This window comes from Acipenser ruthenus, chromosome 6 (assembly GCF_902713425.1).
Source record: "Acipenser ruthenus chromosome 6, fAciRut3.2 maternal haplotype, whole genome shotgun sequence".
NCBI classification, from domain to species: domain Eukaryota; kingdom Metazoa; phylum Chordata; class Actinopteri; order Acipenseriformes; family Acipenseridae; genus Acipenser; species Acipenser ruthenus.
Genome location: NC_081194.1, coordinates 66,147,816 through 66,168,135, shown reverse-complemented (window position 1 = coordinate 66,168,135; position 20,320 = coordinate 66,147,816). Strand labels below are relative to the sequence as shown.

The 20,320-nt window shown below is 37.4% G+C and overlaps 1 protein-coding gene across 3 annotated transcripts in view; it reads left to right on the top strand.

The window, feature by feature from the left end:
• The window catches only part of LOC117411045 (runt-related transcription factor 2-like), a 70,175-nt gene extending 54,631 nt beyond the window's left edge, over positions 1-15,544 (top strand). For 2 of the 3 annotated variants that reach the window (XM_059025702.1, XM_034018073.3), the window contains 3 exons: positions 3,820-3,996; positions 5,879-6,040; positions 11,782-15,544. In XM_059025702.1, the coding sequence (XP_058881685.1) occupies positions 3,820-3,996; positions 5,879-6,040; positions 11,782-12,269 (827 nt within the window). In that variant the 3' untranslated portion in view covers positions 12,270-15,544. The remainder of the gene's footprint in view (positions 1-3,819; positions 3,997-5,878; positions 6,041-11,781) is intronic. The other variant, XM_059025703.1, reaches the window with a different exon arrangement.
• The last annotated feature ends 4,776 nt before the right edge of the window (positions 15,545-20,320 follow it).

Here is a 20,320-nt window from a genome sequence, read left to right as displayed (position 1 = left end):
CAGTCAGCTTCTTGAGACCCATGAAGTTGGTTGGGTGCCTGGTCTTTACCCTTTTTTTCAATTACTGCCAGCTATGGCCTTGTGCATGAAACAATGTATTATTTATTCCGTAAACAACACTATTAGAGCTACAAGAAAGAAAGAAAGAAAGAACCAGATGATTATCCTTGTACCCACGATGTAGTGCTGGGTGAGAGTAGACTTTTTTAAACCTTTCATTTTATCTCACCTCTTCAGTCATATATCTGGATTGGTCAGACTCAGATTGCCTGTCTTGTGTTAAAGTCATTATAAATTGTTTTGTAAAAGACACACAGTTGTTAAAGCCAGCTTAAACTCATTCCCAATAGCTGTTTATGTTCTTTGTAATTTGAATAGGAGCACCTTGACTATGCAACAAAGAGAAACAACCCTCCATTCTCTACTCGACAATGTATCTTTTCCATTTTGAACACTTACCAGTCAGTAACAGCCTGGTCTCCAGATGACCTGTACACCTTCAAAGTACTTTCGAGAGGCACAAAATGCCTCATGTAATATTAGGGTTGTGTCGCTTTCGTTCATTATCATTTTAAGCACTTACAATATGTAGACATCAACCTGGCACAAATATGGTATCTTTGTACCAGTGCTTTTCACTTAGTGTGTGGGTTATACTGTTGTTTTTCCACATCTCTGTCTTTTACATGAAGCTGGGATTTTAGGGACTTTCCATAACAACTTCATGAAATCAACCCATCCCTTGTTTTATTTAGCCAGTTCTGCAGCTGACTGAGAGAGGATTGTCTCTGGGACCACACAGTGGTTCGTTAGTTAGTTCTAACCAACAGACACTCTCAATCTAGAGAATGAGTGGCACTTTTTGTCCTTTGTAAAAATATGGCTTATTTGACTAAAGTTGTTTATATCTCAGGTAAAATGAATTCCAATGCCCTCAGCCAGGTTCATTGCAGGCAAATCTGATTACACTTAACCACAGGGTCTTGATCTCGGTCCGTGTCTAGCAGAAATAATGGGAAGTCCTATAACTGCAGAAGAGATGACAGAATTAATATTGGCACGTTCATATGGGCAGGTTTAGTTTGCCAAAAAAGTTACAGTAATTGTAACTTTACTGGGTTTTATATTAATTGTGCTTCAATGAATACTTGGGTCACACATAACATAGGATAACCGAAACACACATTGGTTACTGTATATCTGCTACTTCATTTGATCCTAAGTTTATAGAATCATGGTTCACCAAGCATAGAAACCACCTAATTTAAATACATCCCCCCCCCCCACACACACACACACATGCTCCCACAACTTATGTTTGAAAGAGTTTCTTCCTCAAGACACTGGTCAAAAATGTATATAATAAACAAGGCGAGCTTGGACTAATCAGATGTATCCTGCTTCTTATTTTAGACAATCAATTTTTAATGCTGTAATGTTATTCTTCCATCCACAGGGAAAATAATGCCACGCTCTCTGCCATGTGCCGGGGTGGATACACTTGGCCAATGTTTTTTTTTTTTTTTTTTGCGAGTACTGTTTGTTTGCAACAAGAGAGATATTTTATGAATTATACCAAACAATGACTAAAAGCTATTAATCTATTCCAGTCAGGACTGTAGAGCACTGAAACACTAAACAAGTACCTACTGTATTCTAACAGGAAACCAGCAAAGTAAAAGAAACTAGGAGTCTAGTACTCCAGTCTTTTAACTAAAGTACTAATAGGCCCTATTCACAAAGCTTTACCTCAGAGATGTTTTTTTTTTTTTTCTTAAACTACATACCAATCCACAACTAATAATATCTGAGAAAAAGCAAAGACGGCCTGGATGTTTAATTGCTGTTACACAACTTGTAAACAGCTCCGATTTCTACTGGGTTGTCTTTTTGTATTCACACAGTTTTTAGTGGGACAGGCCTATGGATACACTAACTCGCTGTATATTGTATATCAGTTTCTTTGATACTTTAAGCCTAACACAACAGCAATAAACACGTAGCCCTGGTAACTGCCATATTGACACCTCAGCAAGGAGATTATTTAGTCAAAGATCAGCTTTATATGATGTCAGTAAAGTGCAAGCTACATGAATTGATCAGTAATATTTTATTTTTCCGTCTCAGCAAATGGGCCTCTGCTTGTCTTGGTTGTTGTCTCTTGACTCTTGTGAAAAAAAAGCACACCTGTTAATTGAATTTAAATGTGTTTCCTTTTTTGTGCGCCCCTTGAGTGTGATTGTGTCTCGTAACTGGGCTGTGCCTGCATTGTTCGATTCCTGCCTCTCACCCCTGGGACAGCATTGAAAATTACCTTATTTTTTTATGCCTTGATAAAAATTTTAAATAAACATTTTAAAAAACTAGCTTGCTGAGTTTAGGCTATATCTAAAGACCAATTGAGCATACACAAAATACTGTCAATTCTAATCACGCTCACTCACTAATTATTCAATTAAAATACATGGTTTGAACTAATATTAATAATAAAATTCAAAAACACTTAAAACTTATATGCCAAGCTTGATAACACTCAGGCTCAGCTACATGCCCTGTCTACTATGTGGTTATGAAGATCCTAAGTGTCACTGCCCTGGGTCAGATAAATGTACAGTACAGGGCATGCGACAAGCGTTTATTGTACCTTTTTATTTGATTCCTTTCTTTTATTATTCAACTTCTTTCCTTAATGTAATCAGGTTTTGCAAGATTGAATGGAGCTAGCACCTCTTGCCAGCTGGAGACAAGCCAGCTCCGGCAAGAATTTCTCCTTCTTCTGTGGGATATTTACTTTGCAGCCATCCAGTTCAGGCTAGCCAGGCAGGCCTGATCTTTAGAATTGCAGTCCTTTACTGTCATTACTATTCTTTAGTTATATTGACCCAAACTTTGCCAATAGATCTGCACCTGTAGCACTTTTTTTCTCCCTTTCGCTGCCCCGGTTACTGTTTGTGTTGCTGCTTATTTTGCTTATGAATCTTGTGTAGCCTGTGGGGAGGAACATGGAGGTCAAGTTGTGTGCCTTCCCTGCATGCCTGCGAATTGCTGTCTTCAGTGGCTGGGTGTCTTGTTGGGAAACAGAACAGTCTAGGCTCAAGTATGTAGTATCTTTTAAGGACAGATGTGATGTTTTGCATGGCTAAAAATAGACTGGTTCAGGTTTTCACTGCAATATACGCATACTCAAGCAGATCCTATGTATTATTACTGATTCATAGATGTAAATTTAATGATTCCAGCAAAGATGTGGTTCATTTTTCATTGCATTTAGTGGTGATTATTTTTATTTTTTTATTTCAATTTTACATTTTTTGTAATGGTCCAGCCACTAGAGGGAACAGCTACGAGCTCACTTTTTTCGCTCTCTCTCTCTCTCCAAGTTTTTAAATCTTGTTTTGTAAAATCTATACCCAAGTCTAAAGATGTTGATGTGATCGATCCTCTGTTGCTGTAAAGCCATTCTCAGACATACATGCTGCGTGCGTAGATATGGGATAAACAAGCAAACACATAATACAATATTTAACTTCTGTGACCACGGTTACTAAGCAGGAGCATTTAGTGCTGCTAAAAAAAATTAAGGGATAACAGATGATAAAACCTCCCCCATTAAAGATACTTTAGTGTACTATAACTTTGTGGCAGTACTACAGTATAGCATTGTTTTAGTATAGGGAATGAATGTGTGTATTTGCTTAACAAGTATGCACATTTGTTTTGGCAAGAAATCGGTTTCCTTTTTTTCCCTGGACAACTTTAAAAATCGTACTGTAAGAGAACACGGTTGCATTCTCTCTCTCTCTCTCTCGCTGTTCGCAGGACACAGACAGAAGCTGGATGACCAGCCGAAGCCTGGTTTGTTTTCAGAGCGCTTGAGCGAGTTGGAGCGTCTTCGCCAGACCACAATGAGAGTCAGTGTCCCGACACAAAACCCCCGACCCTCCCTCAGCGCAGTGCCTACACCCTTTAACCCGCAAGGCCAAACCCAGATCTCAGGTAAGGGGAGCGGGAGACACCTGAGAGCCAGGCCTCGAGTCTGATGGCCTGAGAGGCGCTAGTAATCCTGCAGAGAAATATGAGGAAATGTAACGCTTCCTGCTGCAGTAGATACAGAAGTTCCCCTTTAAAATACACCTGTTTAAAGTTGAAAACCAACAAAGGAATGTGTCTTAAAGCTGTTTTCTAGTGTTATCAAGATTGGCCGTTAATTATTTGTGGATTATCGACTTCTAGTCAAATTATGTTTCTAATTTTATTACTGCGCTTCTTTTCAGTACTAATAGACAACATCAAATACTTAATTAAGAGAGAATAGAAAGGAGACGCCACCGTCCATTATTTTATGATTTTATATTTGTTGGCAAGCCGACAGGAATTTTGCAAGTGCCCTCCTCTTATCATCTTGTGGTAGATAACGTAATTCATCTTGGAAAACGATAATGCAACTTTCACTGCATCAAGCATTAAAAAATGTTGCACTCCATTAAGTCAAATGGATTTAAAAGCTGAGAGCCTTTGTACTTTTCAAATGAACACTGAAATAAATGATCGGTACATCACTACACAAACAAGCAGGTCAATTAACCTGTCCTCTAATCACAAACATCAACACCCCGGCCAAGTGTGAGTGACAGCACTTCAAGACAAAACACTCAAAGACCTCAACTGCATCCAGAGGATAGGGAACCACACAGCACAGACTTGCTGTGCAGTTTCAAAATACAAGCTTGTCACTGAGTAAAACAGCTACTCATATTGTAACGTGTTAGCATTTAGAAGCAGGCAAAATGTCCTTGGTTACCTGTATTAGTGTTATATGTTAGATTAGATCAGTAGAAATGTAATATGTACTGTTTCAACGTTTTGTACATGGATTGTATTTACAGTGCCAACAGGAACATTGTTGTTTTCATTTGCAAGGTGCAGTATTTGCATGTTAGGCTGGCCTCTCCCTGTCTAACTTGTTTAAGCTGATCTGGGAAGAGAGTGCCGTTGTATAAGCCCAATCCATTAAGTATTGTTGTTGAAAGGACTGCTTTACATTACACCCACAGAACTGAAGCAGAACTGTTTGCAAAAGGAGGATTTTTCTTTATTTTTTATTAAAATAAACCTGGTTTGCTTTGTTATGAAATGTTGACTTTCAGGGAAGGGGTTGTACAGCCCCCAGGTCTTACAATCATTGTATTCTGTAGTGAATAAGTACATTCAAAACCTCATTATGTATATGGTATTGATTCTGGTAATTCCAATGAGAAAAGGTGAAAGATGAAAAACAGCATGTTGTGCAGTTTGTTTTCATTGGCTGTATTTGTTTTTAATAAAGTTTTTCCAACACATGCATTTCAGTACATGGTTTTGCTGTGAACATGTAATGGAAAGTTTACACTTCACCTGGTTTGTATGGTGGTGGTTGAACCGTCGGCGATTGGGCATTGATATTTCATGGTTTACTGTTTAATATTTAACTGAATATGGGAATTGTTTGTTTTACATTAGTTCTAATTGTTCTGAGTAATCACAGCTACCGTTGTTGTTTGGAGGTTGGTTCCAGTGTTGGCTGCTCTGGAGGAGATTCTGTAACGTTGGTGAGATGAGATGAGGTTTGACTCTAAACTGCGAATGCAGTCGAACCTGGCTCTTTTGCACTGTGGTTAAGACGCTTGCTTGCGGTGCGCGGGGTAGCCGGTTCATGCCCAGGCTCCGCCCTGTTACTCAAGCATACAGTTTTCCTGGAGATATTGTTGCAGGCGGGCTGTAATACGAGGACCACTGGGGGACTGTAAGAACGACTTATTTGCAGCCCACTGTTGACTGCATGCAAATGTGTTCTGTCAAAATTCCAATTTCTAAAGGCCCGTTTTTCCTTACTTTCCAGACCCCAGACAGGCCCAGTCATCTCCTCCCTGGTCATATGACCAATCATATACACCTTATCTGAGCCAGATGACTTCACCATCCATACATTCTACAACCCCGCTCTCCTCCACCCGAGCCACAGGGCTTCCTGCTATCAGTGATGTGCCAAGACGCCACCCAGGTAAACAGCTTTCCACTCCAGTGCAGAAGAACTGTGCCAGTAGGCTCTGCAGTGGAGTAGTTAGACCTCCAAGCCTGAGCGCACTGGGTTTTATGGGGAGCAGATTTATTAACTACAACTAATGAAGCTGTGTAGTTCCTTCGGTAAACGGTTACAAAACCCAATACCCAACGATTCTGTATACAGTCCATATAGATATATTAATCAATTGTTTTAAAAAATCTTGTCTTATGAATTACTGTTTGTTTAAGTAATATTCTTGTTATTGGCTGGCTAGGTTTACAAAAGATATATATTGGTTTCTGGATACAATCTCAGGCACCTGTTGATTAAATGCCAGGGAACTTTTACAATCTCACCGGCAATAATGTACTTGTAAATTATGTTTTATTCCAGCACAGCTGCAGCATAGGGTTTAGAGGGGTATCCAGTCCACATTGGCAGGGGTAGAGGGACCGTAGGTTTGTTTGGCAAAGGGGTTAAATCAAGTGTAACCTACTGTGAACTTGCATAACATGACCACCTGTGAAACTGATAATAACAGGGCTGTAAGTGACACAAACTCAGAGGAAGCTGAGGAATGATTCAAGGTAATATGAGAACTCGGAAAGTTGTAACAGTGCATTAGTTTAATACAGCTGTAGACTAATATTTCTTCTTTTACTTGACTGCTCATTTACATTTTTCATGTCTGTGATTTTTCTTTTGTGCATCTGTTTGACAAACTGCCAGGTGATTTTCTTAAGGGTTTTTCTTATTTCTTTTTTTCACAAAGCCTAGAGCAAATGTTAAAGTTTAAATGACTTCTCACTGTGCTGGTTCATTGACAGTCTGGGCAAAAGCCAAGTGCCTTGTAGGATTTGATTAGTTTAGATTTCTTCTGTCTTTCATCTAAGAGGAGGGGAGCTTTGTTCTTTTAACAAACAGCAGCAAAGCCCCTCATGATCGTAATGTCCATCAAATGCAATTCATCAAAGAGACATGTATAATATCTTATGTTCTCATAAAACGTGACTAGCAGATTTGAACCCAGGCCTCACACTGAATGAGAAGCCCCTGATTCCCTTGATCATTCTTCCAATAATGCCTTCATTACAAAAAAAAATGACTGCATTTTTACTGCAATAAACTGCAGTATAAGAACGCACTGTTCTTTGCAGTAAAATGCAACATATAAATGTACCACATGGGACAAACTACCTGAGGAATCAATTTCGTGACTCGTCACCTGAATTATCGCCTTTGCCTAACATTCCCATTAGATTTGCCAAAGAGTTCCCAGAGTTCCCAGCCTGTACATATCCACCTCTTCTTTGTATCCCATACAAAGCTTTATTCAACACGTGCATCCCAAAGTGGCATACATTTGTGAAACCTATTACATGATAAAACATGACCTGCAATCTTAAAATGAGACAAAATCAGTGCTAAGAGACCTGGATTTAACTCTCAACTGAACCAAAAAGTTCCAGAGCTTGGCTGCAAATAATATCCCTGTTTAGCAGAATTACTTACAAATTATGCATGAGTCAACAGACATTAGCAGTCATATTTCATGTTAATTCATCCAACATAAACAGTTTTCAGAAAGTTTGTTGACCAGCCACGATTTGAACAGTTTCCATTTTCTTTAATTAGATCTCAGTTATGAGCTGTAGCCACTTTTTTTGGAGACAGGGCATTGCAAACTATATTGTAAATTATATCAAAGATAGAGCTAATAAGCATGCAGCAGTTCTTTGGTTTATTAAACTGGTATAAACTGATATGTCAACCGCATTCTTTGGATTTATTCTGGGTGAATACACATAATAAAGAGGAGTATATCAGTAGGAAACATAGTAAATTCATGCCTATACATGTGCACTTACTACGCATACCTCTGCCCAGTTCATCAGTTAAGTGAATGCACTGTAAAGCATACTGTAGCCAGGCATAGTGAAAGCACATGCGAAATGTGTGTGGAATTGCCATACACATTTCTAATTGAAAATAAACTGTTTTCAACAATGATGATTTGGGGGGGGGGGGGAGGTCAAAAACACATAACACATACATAAAATGAATTACAAATTTGAATGAAAATAAGCTGCAGTACACCCTCGCTATAACGCACTTAATTATGACGAAGTTTCAGCTATAACGAACCTGGACCACAAATTGAAAAAATAAAAAAAAAGATAATATAAACACACACTGTCAACACCGCGGTCTGTACGCACGGGATGCCACCTCCGCAGTGAACTCTTTTGTCTTAATAAAAAGTGCGTACTGTGTAACTATACAGAAATGAAAGTCATTTTATGTTGCAACAAGCTAGAAACTATATTCATCGTTTGAAAAAAGGCATATCACTGTCGTGAATATAGGTTTTCAAAAACCACAAAAAAAGTTTTTTGGCTTGTTCAGCAACCATGCGGCAAAGCAAAATTGATAGAAGAAAAAACAACAACAACAAACTTGAGGATCTGATGAACTTTTCATGTCGGGTTGATTTGGAATAAACACTCAGTTTGGGATTCTTGCATGCTGGGTTAAGATTTGGTGCATTTTGAAACGATTCATGTCAGATTGATTTTCAATAAGCTTCATTTCGGAATTTTTGCTTTTTGCTTTTTATGCGTTGCATACATGAGTTGAACAAGTACATGTAATTCTACTTTTATTCACAATCTCATCTCATTACTGACTCCAACAGTTTATCCTTCATGTTAATTGTCCTTTTGCTATAACGAACCCCTCAATATAACAAACAAAAGGCTTAGACCCCTGCAGGTTTGTTATAGTGAGGGTGTACTGTATGATATTTTTTTGCTCCAAAAAAAGGGACAAAATGTGGCCAAAGTGATAATTAAACTCCCCATTTTCAAGCAATATCTTCTATACCTTACTGGTAGAAATACTACTTTATAAATCCACACATAGAAAAGTGTAACTGACTCTTAGATATTGTGGTTTGGCAAGGCTTGCATTTTTTGCTTTTTTTGCTTTCCTTAATTGAAAGCTTTATTCAAAAGCTGAACTAATAGTCTCAATAATTACAAAGAACATTCAATAATGTGAAAAACATGTGGCACACCCTTAGGCTCAACAAACTGCTCTGACACAGTATAATTTACCAGCTTCCTTTATGACGCTCTTACCTTTTTCCACTAGCATGCAGAAGTTAAACACATGGCATGCCACATATTCTGTACACGGGACAAAGCAGATGGATTATCACAGAGCCTCTGCTAAGGCCTTTTTAGGGCCAGAGAAAAGTCACCCTGTCACTTTTGAAATTGAGCTCTTCTTTCCTGGAAGAAGATTTTCTATTCAAATTGCAGATATCAGATAAACCAAAAGCGGGCAATTGTAATTGACCACACATGTTATCAAATGAACACTGCTCTGATATTCACAGCACTTCAAACACTGGATTATGGTTCTCAAGGCAGACTCTGAGACAGAGAAGACGCCTCATGATTTATGATAACAATATTGCGTTTAAGGACACAATTTTTAGGAGGAAAGTCTTTATTTATTTGCGGCCCACTGTTTTGGTAGCCACAGCCTATTAGTGGTTTTTAATTTTTAGAAAACCAATATAAGGACTAAAAGAGAAGATTTACCCTTTTTCTTTGGCTAATCGGAGTCACGCAACCACATCTGAGGGGGCACTTGGCTCATTATGAATTTCATGGAAACTGTTTCCCTTGAAAGCGTTTCCATATGTGCACCCCCGATTTATCCCAACGTTTTCCAATCTGAATACAAACGCACACACACACACACTGATTGGAGCTGGTTCAGGGATGTGACAAAAAGGCTCATGTGATCGGAGTGCCACTTGTGTGGCCTTGTTTAAAGATACAGTGTGCCGATTCTTGGCTTTCATCCCATTGTAATATCTGGTTTCAAAGAGCAATTTTTTTTCAGTTTCACAAACCCTTAATCAATGCAATATTGATTCCTAAGTTCTTCCAGATAGGGAGTTTGAGGCTGCATGATCTGCTTGCGATATTGTGGTAATTTTAGACTGCAAGCCACAAGTCTCAATCTGTATTTTAAACTTACAATTTAAAAATCAAGTTGATGAGGAAGGAGAGTGAAACTTAATGAATAACTTATTTAGTTTTATTTAGGATGCTTTTTTCATGCATTTTTAACAGTCTTCACTACCTTTTGGGTCATTAGAAGAGCAGGCTGCTGTTTGTTGTTGGGTCCCATTTTGGATCAAAGTGTTCTGTCCTGTGATTGCAGTTTCATATGAGCGTGTTAGTAATGGGCTGTTTCGTAGGCTGGCAGTTGATCCAACAAATACTTGGTGTGGGCCTTAGATACTGCCTTGAAGGCTAAACCCAGGGCTTGACCTCATGTCAACTCAAATACTTCCATCAGACATTTAACAAACTATATTTAGGGATCTAGCTGTTGCAAGTTCTGTGGAAAGCCCACTTTATAAGTGACAAAACAGAAACTGTGAATTTCATAACATAGAAACTTTTATCAAGCTTTGCCTTTAGTTTTCTAGAAATGTACTCTATATTATGTAAATATAGAGAAAACACATTTCACATTCATTTATAACAAAGTTTTACAACTGTGGCATGCGTAAAGTATTCCCATGTCTTTCATGAGCAAATACTTCCATGTTAGCACTATTTTCATTTGTAAGGAAATCCAGATCACAATAGAAGAGGTTGCTGATTGGCAGTTAATAAGGATTATGCTTACTATGGTAACCTCAAGTGTAAAACACGCATATCCAGTGACTCCAAAGCTGACCCAGCGATGCTACCGTATTGAGGCAGCACTATGGGGGGAGCGGGCAGAGCACTAAAGAAGTTATTCATTGGTGCTGATCGTAATGTGCCTGACCTTGGGTGCACTCTGCTTTTAACTAGCCAGCACTGCCGTTCCATATTTTACTAACCACATCCAATCACAGCAAAACAAACTGCTTGCTAGTGCTGCTTCCTTAAAAAAAAAGTTTATTTAGTAAAAAGCGTTTCTGTGTATGTGTTTCTTTGTATGCCAGAATTATTTCTGATTCATTTAAAGTGTGTGAAGGGTAATAATATTAATTTTGTTTTGCTTAATTTAATAATGCTTTGCAGTTTCCAAACACTAGCTTAACCCTTCGTTTCTATTGATACAGAAATTGGTTTATATTAAAACTAGATTCTGGTTTTGTACCAGTAATGTTTGAGTTCTGTATATCCTTTCTGTTGTACAGTACATGACAGCCACATTTTTATAGTTAAGTTTGCAATTACTCATGCACAAATAGATGTTACGAGCACTGACTCTACTTTAGCAGTTAAGAAGGGAAAACATTAAGTCATGCACAGTCTTACATGGCTCATATACATCACCAATGCATGTTGTGGTAGGAGAATACAATTCAACAGTGTAGCTTTGGTGGACTACATGAAATGATTCATATGTTGAACACTAAGCCCTCACAATAAAGAATTTTCAGAAGTTGGCTGTACACTGGTGTTTCCTGATCCCCTGATATCTGACCACACCCTGTGAGCAGATATAGTCTATAGGTCATTTTTATTATGTACTGTTTTTAAATGTGGTTAAGTAAACATACGTAATTAAAACCTGTCCTCACTTCATAATAAAACAAATGTAGGATTGTTTTCCTGATTATGAGAGGTGACACACTTTAGATAAGGTGTAGATATCTGTTATACCGTTAAGATATATTTGTCCACCTGTATTTAACAAACACTTATCTGGTTTTGCAGGAGCTTCAGATTTGAGCCCGTTTTCAGACCCCCGGCAGTTTGAACGACAGTTCGCCGGCCTGTCCTCCCTCACTGAGAGCCGTTTCTCCAATCCCAGGATGCACTACCCAGCCACCTTCACCTACACTCCCACCCCAGTCACGTCAGGCATGTCCCTGGGCATGTCCACAACCACCCACTACCATACCTACCTGCCACCTCCTTACCCTGGCTCCACCCAGAACCAAAGTGTACCCTTCCAAACCGGCAGCACCCCCTATCTCTACTATGGCTCTTCTGGATCATACCAGTTCTCCATGGTGCCGGGGGGAGACCGTTCCCCTTCCAGGATGCTCCCGCCTTGCACTAGTGCCTCAACTGGCAGCTCCCTCATCAACCCCAACCTTCCAAACCAAAACGACGTTGATGCTGATGGAAGCCATAGCAGCTCACCAACAGTGTTAAACTCAAGTGGAAGGATGGATGAGTCAGTCTGGAGGCCATATTGAAGCCAAACGAACTTCTGTGAGCCGTAAAGAATCATCAGCTTTAGTGACCCAGATAACATGAGAGCAGTAACATTCAGCTTCGTAATTTAAATTGTGTGGTTTTTAAAGCACAAACCAAACTTATATTAATAACCCTATTTCAAGAAAGAGATGTTAAACTACAAAATTAACTATAGCCTTCATGGTACAATTGTGAGATTATCTGCAATGGTACTAGATTTCAGAATGTTCTCACAGCAATAAGGAGGAATATGAGATCAAGAGACTTTTTGAAAGAATATGGCATTATCGAAATATTTATGGCCTTCCACTGCAAATCCAATTGCTGAAATTGCAAATCATGGACAGGCCAGTATATTAATAAGAGCAGATGGGCCAAGTGCTTCCATGTTATTGAATTTGACTCTTGTTTGTCATGTACATAGAGTTGTGTTCTATTTTATAAATGCTGTTTAGTTGAGCGTTTTCTTTAAATATATATATATATATTTACTAAATTGAATGCTGCACATTTAGCACTGAATGCCAGTCTTTGCTTGTTTTATATATGAAACAGAAATGCTGTTCATTTTTTTAAATGTACCAGCTTGTGTGTTTGTTTATTATTTTTTCTCATAATTTAATTTTTAGTTGCAAAGTTGGTACTGCAGAAAAGGTAACGCCTTTTAAAGCCATAAATTATATAATGTATTTGATAATTAAAACTTTTTAAATAATATTTGAAGCATCTTAGTTAAATTAATAGCTTATTTTCTTATGTAATTTAAAATATATATTGTTATTTTTTGAGGACTCAAAGAAAGGGTAACATTTAATGTATAATGTCGGACCACATTTTTTTTTAAATTAAGTTAAAGAGCCATTTCAGGTAGAAGGCTAGTCCACTACCAAGGTCAAGTGCAGAGTTTCCTAAGCACAAAAGCACAAAAACTGGATAAAGTATACTTGCATGCTGTTGCTCTTGGTATGAATGGTATCAAAGCTTTTATTACTGATTTTAGCATACAGCTTGGAAAATATCTAGGCCTTTTTTGTATTATATGAAGGACATATGTTCTTGTAATTCATACTGCTATACGTTTGGCATCTCAAAGCCAACTTAATGCATATGAAAGTTGCAAGTGAAGGCCTTCGAAGTTCCAGCTCTGCATAACGAAAAGCACTTACTGTTAGAAGATCCTGGGTTTGAACACAAATTCCTCTTCCACTTACCTTCTGTGTTGCCTTTAATACCTTGTGTCTCTGCACCACCTTGTTGTAATTAGGTAAACCATTCATTTAAAACATACTCAAATATATTCATATTTGTTTTGCACACTTCAGGCATTGAGACACTTATTAATGACACCAATTTAAAAAAAAAATCTTGTGTATTCAAAAGGTAAAAGCAAAAAAGGGAACAAGTTCTTTGTTGTATTTTGTTCTTTGTTTTTTTCATTTGTACAATGCCTGATCATGGGAATATTTCTTCAGTCCCCTTAATGGCAGACCTATAGCATCTAAACTGGTTATTCAGTTGGTATGTATAATGTGTAGTTCTTTAATGGTATTGAAATGCCTTGCATCTCATTTTAATAGCTGCCATACAGTTCCATGAAAAAAAAAACTAACGAATATGGTGTTCTTATTTATTGCAATATTTACACATTAAACACATGAATAACCACCCTAAGCCAATGTAACTTTTGGAGGTCTGTATATGTTTTATGTGTATTTGGTTTGGTTTGCAAAAAACTAAATACAGTATGCCCGAATCCGCTTCATATGAACGTTTTTATTTTTTATTATTATTCGCTGCCCTATTTTTTGTAAACGATTCATGATGTAATTGCTTTTATTTATTGTCTGTGGTAGCTAGAAGAATACCACTCTCTGTATACTTGGAATTTCTTTCTAAAAAATGTATTTTCATTGGTACTTAAAACCAAGTGTCACACAATTCAGTTCTCTAAGGTAAAGAAGAAGAGTACTGCCATTGTTACCTTTTTTTTTTTTTTTTTAAACAGGTAGTATATTTGTATACTATTTTTTTTATTGCTGGAAATGGCTTTTGAAGATATGAATATGTTTTTGTATACATATAAAAATACTTTTCTAAAAGTTCTGGAACAATGTAATTTAAGATGGCTGCAGGCAGCAACCTGGGAAGCAAATGTAAGGATTGTTTTGTTTGTTTGTACAGTCAAGCACTTCATTGTCTAGGTGGAATATTACCAGCCCTGTTTACTTCCTGGGACGAGAGGCTTTTCATGAGCTATGGACATTGCTTTTCATAAGGGGCTATGGACATTGCTTTTCATAAGGGGCTATGGACATTGCTTTTCTTCATATTGCACCAATGCATGACTCAAAGTTTCAGACCAATAAGAAATCAGTACTAATGACCCAGCAGTAAACTTTTAGTTTTATGCAAGCCGGTTTTGTTGTATTTGCCCTTTCAGCAAATGCTAATCAAGCAAGGTTAAATATGCATAATCATGACCTGCTTTGCATTACAATTGCTGCAAAAATGACAAGAGCATTAATTCTAGAGACTATGTTATGTCATATTTCATATATGCAATTGTCAGTCTAGTCATACTAAAACATTATAGCTGAAACATTTTAAACAGAAGTGAAAGACTATATTCTTGCTATGACCAAGAATACCAAAAATATTTACGAAATGAATGTGCGTTTTTCCATTACACCCCAGAGTTGAGACATTCTTCAATCAAACCATATTGATTTCTGAAACCTTAAATGGACCCCATTTTATATCTAGTATTTGTTGAAAATTGTTTACATATTGTTTACAGACCTGTTAGCAGATAACAGCAAGTAACTCTTGCTTTTCAGTGTATTACCTAATTAGAAATATATTCTGTGTATATATATATATATATATATATATATATATATATATATATATATATATATATATATCACCCAACAACCATACTGTTACATAGTAGTTTTAAATGTTCTCATTGAGCTGTTTCATAGATACGCTTAGCATTCTTGCATAGCTGGAAAATAAATTGCATATTGTGTAGAATTTGTGTAAACATAAGCTTTTTTTCATTGTCATTGTCAAAAAATTGCTTTCCATGCACATACTGTACATATGCAATGTGTGTTTTTATTGTGCCTCAGACTCCATTGATTATGAATGAGTTTGCTCCTCCAAATAATAAGGGACTAATAACAATTAGTGAGATTGTCTGGCATTTTCTCATGATTGTAACATTTATTGAAGTTTGGATTGAAATAAAAATGGCTTTTTTGGTATTTGATATCATGAACTTAATAGAACTTTATGTGTGTGTGTGTGTGTGTGTGTGTGTGATGGGGGTGTTTAACAGAATTTGTACTTCAATGAACAGATTTCTTGCAATCTAATTGACAGGAAATTGGTCATTACAGATTCCTCAGGCTTTTAGTAGACATTTTTCTATTTTAAAAGGGACAGCAGTACACTGTCACTCACAGAAAAATAAATATATTGGACCTTTATTACAGGCCTCAGATAGCACTCACCTAGCAAGAAAAAAAAACTGCTTTTATCACATGAATTATTTTTTATTGCTGTTCAATCTAACTTTAAGAAATGGCTAACACAATTACTAGCTCTCCAATGAACAATAATCCATTAAATAAAAAAATAAAATAGTGAAATCTTCCTTTTACCATAACATCTGTCATAAATCGGTGACGTTTTGTTGTTTGAACCCCCTAACTGTTTTGTTATGTCAAATGTTTTTTTTTTTATATAAGTTCACTAATTTTAGTGTCTCTTTCTCTCCCTCTCTTTTAATTTAACTTCTTTATCTTCTCTATCCCCACTGTCTATATGAAATAAAATATACAATTTAAAATGCAATGCAGTCTCTTTTCAATCTGATATTCCCAGAGAACTGTCTTGCCGGAAAGAGAACGTTTTTAAAATACACCTCTTTAGTTTTTGTCTTTCTGTGTTCCTGCTTGTTTTAACCATTTCATTCTGTCACAAATGATGTGTGATATGTAGGTATGTCTGCTTTAGAAAGTTGATAAGTCACTTTAGTCACTTCATATCATCTTTCTTAATACAAAATTTGTTTAAAATCCTACTATATGCGATCTTCACCATTCTCTTGATTATTGCTTATTTCTAGACTTAGTAACTAAAGTCCCTTTTAAGCCATTGGGTCTGTTTCTAAATACAATCCTACAGCAGCTGAATTTCTAAAGTTAGGTGGTTTGAAAAATGACCACTAGGGGTGTGCAGATGTAATTTTTGTCCGCACTGAAACTGTGGTCCTGCATAGGGATTTTCCATTAATTAACCCACAGTTGCAGCTGAGGCACACATTATAACTGCACACCTCTAAAGAACATGGTCGGTGCTTCTAGTTATATAGCTAGGTAGAAATGATGTTAGGAGACCGGCTGTCAGGTCACATAGCTCAAGAGGTTAAACTACGGTTCAAAACTAGGATTTTCAGGGAATTAGCCTTAATCTCTGGCCATAAATTGCTTCCGTGTTAATGTTAGCATAACAATTTTGTAGACAAAGTATGTTTGCCATTAGGAGACTTAACCCTCCTTCCATCCATGTTCTTGTAAAGTGTATCATTTAGATTTACACCAGTGTAAAATAAATACTGTATAAAAATCGAGTTTTTTCAGCAAAAAAGGAAAAAATGGCCTTACTGGACAAAACCAAAAGAGCATGACTATGGCTTTAAATGCTTCCAATCATGATTAACTGTGGTGTTGAGAACATAAATCTAAAGACATTTTTGCTTTTACATTTGCATATGCTTTAGCAGCACAGTAAAACAAATTATTTCGGGTCAACTTCATTTCAAATTGTTTGACCGTTCTAACACTCAGTGATCACTTGCACTGGGTTTTTAATTTCAACAGAATCACACTTTTGGAGAAGCCACTCCCTGCGGGGCAGACGCGATTGCACTCATTTCATCAGAACAGGGCCCATGGTGTCATTGTACTAAGGAAGCACAAGGTCATGAATGGTAGGGTGGTACTCCAGCAGTATAGCTTTTAGAGGTTATAAACACAATACTCTGGTAATCCACTGCAGTACCATTGTAATACTAGGGCTAAGCTATGTAGTGAGGCAGACCACACTACAAACAGTGCACATCTTTAGATTGAAAGCTTTGACTGTTCTCACTGGCAGCTGTATTGCTATTTATGTCAAACCAGATTTTTTTTCTCCAGGGTGTCCCTTAATAACACTTGTTATAATCATGGGGTCTTGTGAATGCAAGCTTTAGGTGTAATAGATGCACCCTTGGTGATATGGTGGATTTGCCTTAAGGAGTTACATATGAAACCAGACTTTGTTTACCATGTGCTTTCGTAGCCAATACATATAGTTATTGGTTTCTGTCTGTCTTTCATGCCCAATAAAAAGCAATTCCACTGGAGAGGGTTTATAAAGCTAGCCACATTTCATATCTGTGTGGTGCTAATATTGCTACAAGGGGCATAATATGTTTCTTACTGGTAGCATACACAGGTCCCATATAAAAACACTTCTTTGAGTGTATATATTTGGATGACAGTGGTTGGCTTCTGGGTTTCATTTGTGTAACAAGAGCCCCTGGAAAAAAGAAGCAGAAACTAGCCAACTGATCACAAACTCAGACAGTGAAATCAACACTCCCTGCTTTATGTGAGCTTGCTTTTAGGTTTTATTCACACCAATAGAATTCCTAACAGACTTCAACAGAGGTTCAGTTTTAGCAACTGTCTTTCATCTGATCCCAACATGACAACATCTGGAATATCAGACACCAGTAAAACTATATTGGTCTGCTGGCTTTCCACTTCATTTTTCTTGGCTTAATATATTTTGTGATCACTGTAGAAATTAATGCTTTCTTTCAAAAGTAGGAGTACAAATGTATTGAATATGAACCTGTTACTAGGGAAAATCCCTTGCAGTTTGACTAAGCTCCTACCTCACAAATGTTTGTGATATGAGATCTTGCTTTAAAATAATTGACATTCACAATGTTGAAGGCATACATAGTGTTATTTTAATTGTGTTAGTCCTGTTCTCGAGTGTTGAGGCATCCTGTAAACCAGGGGTCTCCAATCCTTCTTCCAATAAGCACTTAATTGCTCCAATTAAGTAATTTAGGGTACAGTTGGAACAAAAAACAGGAGGGACACCGCCCCCCCCAGGACCAGGATTGGAGACCCCTGCTGTAAACTGTTAAATCAAAGAACTGCACAGATTGAAATCACAATGTGCCCTGCATCTATACTGCTGGGTTGGCCAAAGTTGGCCCCTCTACTCCTGGTCTTTGTTCCAACCCTGTTCTAAATAGTTTAATGGTTTAATTGAACCACTGAATCATTTAACCGGTTAAATCTGGCGTGGAATGGTCCTCCAGGACTGTGATTGGACACACCTGCTCATTGCACAAATAACATTAACCTGTAACTGAACACAAAATAAGTAGTAGTCTCTGGTGTCCCTACGTTTATAGAATGTGTCTGGCTGTTGTGTCTGTATAGTGGTTAAAATCTAAAATCAGAAACCCTCAGTATGCCACAGGTAATGTGTGATGGAATGTATGTCCCATACTGGAACAGGGGGCATTAGGACCCTGGTAAGGGTTGCGTGGACAGCACTCCATCATTGATAAGGGCACTGAAGCTAAAATCCTGTTCTAACCAATCACATTTGAAAAAAAAAGAAAAAATAGACTGACCAAAAAAATATGTAGGAAGAAAAAACAATGCTCAAGCCCAGTGTGACTTGTGCAGAGGTAAATCTAGTTTTTTCAGCAAAAAAGGAAAAAATGGCCCACATGTTGAACTGTTCCTATCCAGTTTTAAATAACTTAAGCATAACAGAGGCAGAAGTGTTAAAGGGACTAGGAGCTCTTAAAATAAACAAATCCCCTGGGCCGGATGAGATCCTCCCAACAGTACTCAAAGAAATGAAAGAAGTTATTTACAAACCGCTAACCAAGATCATGCAACAGTCTCTCGACACAGTGGTTGTACCGACAGACTGGAAAATTGTAAATGTAATACCGATCCACAAAAAGGGAGACAAAACCAATAAGCCTGACTTCTATTATATGTAAACTTATGGAAACTATAATAAGATCCAAAATGGAAAATTACCTATATGGTAACAATATCCTGGGAGACAAGTCAGCATGGTTTTAGGAAAGGGAGATTGTGTCTAACTAACCTGCTTAATTTTTTGGAGGATGCAACATCGACAATGGATAATTGCAAAGCATACGACATGGTTTATTTAGATTTCCAGAAAGCTTTTGACAAAGTCCTGCATAAAAGATTAATTCTCAAACTGAACGCAGTAGGGATTCAAGGAAATGCATGCACATGGACTAGGGAGTGGTTAACATGTAGAAAAAAGAAAGTACTGATTAGAGGAGAAACCTCAAAATGGAGCGAGGTAACGAGTGGTGTACCACAGGGATCAGTATTAGGTCCTCTGCTATTCCTAATCTACATTAATGATTTAGATTTTGGTATAGTAAGCAAACTTGTTAAATTTGCAGACGACACAAAAATAGGAGGAGTGGCAAACACTGTTGCAGCAGCAAAGGTCATTCAAAATGATCTAGACAACATTCAGAACTGGGCAGACACATGGCAAATTACATTTAATAGAGAAAAGTGTAAAGTATTGCACGCAGGCAATAAAAATGTAAACATATGGGAGATACTGAAATTGAAGAAGGGAACTATGAAAAAGACCTAGGAGTTTATGTTGACTCGGAAATGTCTTCATCTAGACAATGTGGGGAAGCTATAAAAAAGGCCAACAAGATGCTCGGATATATTGTGAGAAGTGTTGAATTTAAATCAAGGGAAGTAATGTTAAAACTCTACAATGCATTAGTAAGACCTCACCTAGAATATTGTGTTCAGTTTTGGTCACCTCATTACAAAAAGGATATTGCTGCTCTAGAAAGAGTGCAAAGAAGAGCAACCAGAATTATCCCGGGTTTAAAAGGCATGTCGTATGCAGACAGGCTAAAAGAACTGAATCTATTCAGTCTTGAACAAAG